This window comes from Sorex fumeus, unplaced genomic scaffold (assembly GCF_029834395.1).
Source record: "Sorex fumeus unplaced genomic scaffold, SorFum_2.1 ptg000045l, whole genome shotgun sequence".
NCBI lineage: Eukaryota > Metazoa > Chordata > Mammalia > Eulipotyphla > Soricidae > Sorex > Sorex fumeus.
This window is the reverse complement of record NW_026606102.1, coordinates 16,638,388-16,644,415: the sequence shown is the minus strand read 5'-3', so window position 1 is coordinate 16,644,415 and position 6,028 is coordinate 16,638,388. Positions and strand designations below refer to the sequence as shown.

Here is a 6,028-nt window from a genome sequence, read left to right as displayed (position 1 = left end):
CTAGAAAGTATTTAGTAAATGTTGGCCATTGTTATTAACAATATTTTTATTTCATTCCTTCAGCTTAAGGCACTTTTTATTTCTGCATGAAATCGATCCTCACGGTGCCCTTACAAATGAGGTATGGAGAACAGAGATTTTAATTAAAGAGGAATCTGAGCTCAAAACATGCTGAGTGTGGAGGTACTCACAAATAACTCACCAGCCAAGTAGGACCAAAATCAAAACCATTATACCTGACTCAGGTCCCTCTTACCCTGACTGGATCTTTTGGGTACACACAACCAGCACTTGCCCTCACTCTCGTTTCTGCGCAGGCCAGAAGCTGAGAGTCAACTTAAAGTCAGTGACAATACACAAGCATCCATCATTCTTAATCAGGTTCGTGAGAGGACAGGCCAATCGGATTCCAGATAGTCAAGACAGCTCTTTCCCTCTGCAGCAGCCGCAGCAAGAGGAGCTGCCACCATGTCCGCACACCTGCAATGGATGGTCATGCGTAACTGCTCCAGCTTCCTGATCAAGAGGAACAAGCCGACTTACAGCACTGAGCCGAATAACCTCAAGGCCCGCAACTCCTTCCACTACAATGACCTCATACACCGCAAGACCGTGTATGTGGAGCCAGCAGCTGACGGCAAAGGTATCGTGGTGGTGATGAAGCGCCGATCCAGCCAACGGAAGCCCACAACCTCCTATGTGCGGAACACCATCAACAAGAACACAAGGGCCACCCTCAGCAGTGTCCACCACATGATTCGCAAGAACAAGTACCAACCAGACCAGCGCATGGCTGCCATCCACAGAGCCAGCGCCATCCTGCACAGCCAGAAGCCCGTGGCTGTGAAGAGAAAGCGGGCACGCCTGCTAAGAGCACCTGAGTGCATCCCCAGATCAATAAAGGCATCTACCGCTTCCCCTCGATAAATAAATAAATAAACAGCAGTTCAGGAACTTCATAGACTCAAAACCAAACCTAAAAGAAGGGCTAAAGGGGCTACTATAAGATAAGACAAACCTTACAGGTGCAACAGACCCCTACAGAAAGATGACACAAAACCCCATAACAATACTCTCTCGCAACGTCAACGGTCTAAGTTCACCAATTAAGAGACACAGAAATGGATTCAGAGACAGAACCCAATATTCTGCTGCCTACAAGAAACCCATCTCAACAGTCAGAGCAAACACAGACTCAAAGTTAAAGGATGGAAAACAATCCTGCAAGCAAACAGCTCCCTCAAAAAAGCTGGGGTGGCCATACTAGTATCTGACAACATCAATTTCAGGTTGAAAAAAATTAGAACGACAGGAAAGGCTATTTTCTATTCATCAAGGGATACACACAACAGGAAGAAATCACACTCTTAAATGTATACGCATCTAATGAGGGAACAGCTAAGTATTTAAAACAACTGCTAATGGATTTTAAAGAGGACATTGCTAGCAACACAATTGTAGCCAAAGACTTCAACATCGCTAGGTAGATAAGACAGAAGAGGTAACATCATCCTTGATTCAGAAGAGCAAATGCTCATGAGAAAGAGGTAAGAAATCTGAATTCTTGTTCTGGCCATACCTTCTCCTCACACAGTGACCTTGGTCAAGACACAGTGCAGCCCAGGGCCACACCTGAGTCAAGTCTGCAGAGCAGATCAGGTCTAGAGGCTAGTCTCACCCTAGAGGACTAAAGCCTCCATGGTTTCAAGAGTGGAGGGTCTCCCACCTCTAGGCCTGAGGACTCTTTCAAAGCCAACTTTGGAGATGGGGGTAGGGGGCAGAGGGGGGAGCTCACACTCCAAAACCCTAGTCAAATGGCATCTGTCACCAAAATAAGTGGCCCACGATCCCAACAGGGAGCATGTGCTAGGAACAAATGGTGTTTTGTCACAATAATTGCTTCCAACAGCAATTTCCTTTCCTGGATGGCTTATTGTTATTATTATTGTCATGCCTGTTCACTAATTAGGTTGAGACATGAAATATTTCCAAAGTACTGATAACAAATTCCTCTATCAGAGGGAATCAGTTGCCCTCAGATTGGCAATCCTGAAGAAGCCCTCACCTGCCAGAGCTGGAGGGATCTGAGACCTGCAGACTCAAGAGATCCCAGGAGGAGAGGGACTTGCCAAAGGCCACACAGAAATCAGAGAGCCAGGAGGGGAATGCAGTCCACTGGGCCCAGAGAATAGGGACTAGCTGGTCACTCATATGAATGGGAACAAAACTTTATCACTATTGCTACTATTTTAGGACACACACTTCCAGGCTGAATCCTAGCATCACTTGCAGTTGTATATTCTTTTTAAATTTCAGTTTTCTCATCTGCAAAATTGGTGAACAATTTTCATCACCTCAGAAAATCACATAACCAAACATAAAGTGCCTGCCTTTTAGGGAATGACTGGTTCTTCATAGTCAACATTTGTAAAAAGGCCCAGAAGACAAAAGAGGGTCGGGGAGGCATTATGATAAAGAATAACAGATCTAGGGTATGGGATTGGCCTAAGGGGTTGAGCACATGCTTCTAGATATGAAGGCCTGGATTTTTGTAGATGGAACAATCTACAAATCTATGGGGCTACAGGGTTTGGCCCCATAGCTAACAAGACAACAAAAGCACAGATTCAGAGCAGGATTGCTAAGGTTTGGACTGGCCTGGTAATTAAGCTGCTTTGTGTCCTGAAATGATGCTGGTAGTGTTACATACATCACAGGTTAAACACACACACACACACACACACACACACAGACATACACACACAGAACCACAGAAGCGCATGCAATTATTTAAACTGGCCCAAAAGAAATTAAAGAGATGAATTACCAGCAATTCTTCTGATCAGGGACAGTTGTGCTCATCTTGTCCTTCCCCTAACACTTCCTTCATCTATAATTACAGATAAGATAATGTAAGATGGAGTATGCCTGGGGAAACCAGTGCAGGAGGAAATTCACTGCAGCCCTGCCTTTCTAAAATGAGCTTCCTGAGTCTCTTGCTCAATGAACACCACTTCTTGTTATGGTGCAGACAAGGTGTTTGCCTGGAGGACACAAATCCACTATCTTCCAACTCACTGATTTGCTGTCAAACATCCCTGGCACCTGTCTCTCAACTGGACTGTCTCTCAACTGTCTCTTTCAACTGTCTCTCAAATGGACTGGTCTTGGAGTAGCCATAGAACAGGATCTTCATGATACTTGAGTATCTCTTACTTTGCTTTACTCTTGTTTAGTGTTTAAAAAAAAATTTCACATGGACCTCTCAGTGTAACCTAGAAGGTAGGAAAACAAATATTATTTTACCTGCTTCAAAGACCAGAGAGGACTAAAGACACCCCAGGTCACAGAGCAGGAAGTAGGACTGAGCTCAAAGCACCAGCACTGAGTCCTGGCGACCCAAGACTACAGAGCAGAGTGAAGAGAAAGCCTCTTCAGCTCAGATAGAGAAGAGAGCACCAAATAAAGGGTGTTGGGAGGATCCTCCTAAGATGGGAGAAGCATGCTGAAAGTAGACTACAGACCAAACATGATTGCCACTCAATGCCTCTTTTACAAACCACAACACCCAAAAGGAGAGAGAGAACATAGGGGAATGCCCTGCCACAAAGGCAGGGAGGGATGGGGGGATGGGGGGTGGGAGGGATACTGGAATCCGTGGTTGTGGGAAATGGGCACTGGTGGAGGGATGGGTATTTGATCATTGTATAATTGAAACCCAAGCACAAAAATTTGTAAGTCTACAACTGTACCTCATGGTGTTTCACTAATAAAAATTTTAAAAAAATAAAGAAATCCTCATAATAAAAAAAAAGAGAGAGAAAGCCTCTTTTCTTTCCCCTCCCCAGCAACCTCACCTTAGCTCTGTGCCAGACACCCCAGTGGTTAAAAGTGGGTGTGGGGACACATGAGCTAAGGAGGTAGCTGTGAAGGGCTCGTTCTGAGGTGGCAAGGAAGAAGGGGATGGTGGTTTCAGGGCCTGGGTTTCCCTGGCAGGACAACAGCTGTAATGCCTGTGGGTGGTCAGGAACAAACTCAGGCTCTGTGCCAGAAGGTTAGAGAAGAGAGGGGTCACTGGGAAGGAGGCTGATGAGGCCTGGAAGGAGGCTCCTCCCTAAATTCTGTACTCTAAACACCTCTCATGCTCTAACTGTATCTTGACCATAAGCTGAGAAAAAGCAGATCGGAGATCAGGACATGTGTGGTCAAGCCCTAGCAAGAAGTCATGCTCTGAGCTCCCACCCGTCATCAAGGCAGACTGAACTCTGCACCCTCCACCCACAGCCAAGCCTGCAAGTTCACTCGCCACACCAGCTCCTCCTCCTTCAGCCTGTGCTGGGCTCTAAAACCCTCCCTCTCATCCCCTAGAGTCCAAACTTCTGCCTCTCCTTCTCTGCCTCTCCAAGCCCCTTCTCACCCCCCCACCCCCACCCACTGGCTCCACAAATCATAGAGCACCTCTGGCTCGTGAACCATCTTCTGTCTGGGCCTCTTCCATCTCCAGCAAGAAAAACATTAAAGAAGGAAAGGTGTTAATCCAAATTCCATACATTGAAACTCTAGTTCCCAGTGTGGCTGTGTCTAGAGATCTGACCTTTAAAGAAATAATGAGCATTAAATGAGATCGGAAGACTGGCTCCCTAAACCAATAAAGCTGATGACCTCTATAGGGTCAAGGATGGGAGCTGGAGAGATAGCACAGCAGGTAAGATTCAATCCCTGGCATTGCAGATGGTCCCCTGAGCACTGCCAGAAGTGATTCCTGAGTGCAGAGCTAGGAGCAACCCATGAGCATTGCCAGGTATTAGCCCCCCCATCCCCCACAAAAAAAAATGAGGGAGAGGGGAGTGTGTGTGCACAAAGCCCTGGGAGAAACCAGCCAGAAGGTTACTGTCTCTAAGCCCAAAGAAGAGGCCTCACCAGAAAGCAACCTGGCCAACACTTCGGGCTTGGGCGTGCAGCCTCCACAGTGAGAAGGAAAATTTGTAGCATCTGAGCCCCCCGTCAGAGGTGTTCTGTGCGGCAGTGACAGCAGAGCTCTCCTATGTCATGTCTCCATTGTATGACCTTGGTTGGTCTCTTCCCTCTCCTAGACTTCTAGAATCAACAAGGAGGGGTTGTTAAACTAATAGAAACTCAGGAATGTTCGCCCTGGGAAGGTGATAGTCAAGCAGAAGTAATTGCTGGCAGGGAGGGGTGACTTTCAAGAAGAGGAGTACCTAGCAAAGCTAGGGAGGCTTAAAATAGCCCAACCAGAATGGCCAGGTAAGGCTTGGTCTAAAAACAAACCAGTAAATAGTTCTTGGAAAAGTACTTAAAATCCAAACTCTCAATATTCTATGCAACTGAAAATCATTTCTTCCTCCAATAGATGTTCACTTGACTGAAAGCTCCCATATTCAAAAATAAAAGTACTTTTTTTCTTGTAAATATATTTATTATTGATCATGAGTAAAGAGGTCAGTATTCATATTAGAGAGACTATTGTGTAAGCCAAAGTTGCCTTTTGGTTGTTTTTTTTTTAATTGCCATATTTCACTTAAGTATAAACATTACTCCAATAAAAGAGGTGATTTTTCTCGCTTTTGGGGGTCTTCTTATGTGATTCACCATAATAAGTTAAAATAGAATAGTGCTTACCTAGCTAAGGGGAAGAAGAAATTCACATGCCACATTCAGACAAATTAAGCCCTGAATAGTTGCTCTTATAACGAGGCTTTTAACTTTCTCCTCTCCCCATTCAATGATTTGCCCACCAAATCCACCACTTTGTGCACCTACTGATTACAAAGTGGAAAGATCACCAAGTGAGGAGACACGATAGAGGACAGAGTTGAGGAGAAAGTAGAAAAAGTGTGGGGGGGGCTGCCTACCCTTTCCATAGTCAAAAATGAAGGTCACTCAGTGGGGTTCACTGTAGCATGTCCTTGCTTTTTATCCAAGAAAAGGGTTCCCCCCTGTTGGTGGCTGATTCCTGGTCTGTCTTGGCTGTGAGATGCAGGAGTTTGGCTTCTTCCAACAGTTGATT

The 6,028-nt window shown here is 45.5% G+C and overlaps 1 protein-coding gene across 1 annotated transcript; it reads left to right on the top strand.

The window, feature by feature from the left end:
* The first annotated feature begins 425 nt into the window (after positions 1-425).
* On the top strand, positions 426-927 carry LOC130031009 (60S ribosomal protein L28-like). The gene has a single exon (XM_056122222.1). The coding sequence runs from the start codon at positions 469-471 to the stop codon at positions 925-927; it is 459 nt and encodes a 152-aa protein (XP_055978197.1). The 5' UTR covers positions 426-468.
* Positions 928-6,028: the final 5,101 nt, after the last annotated feature.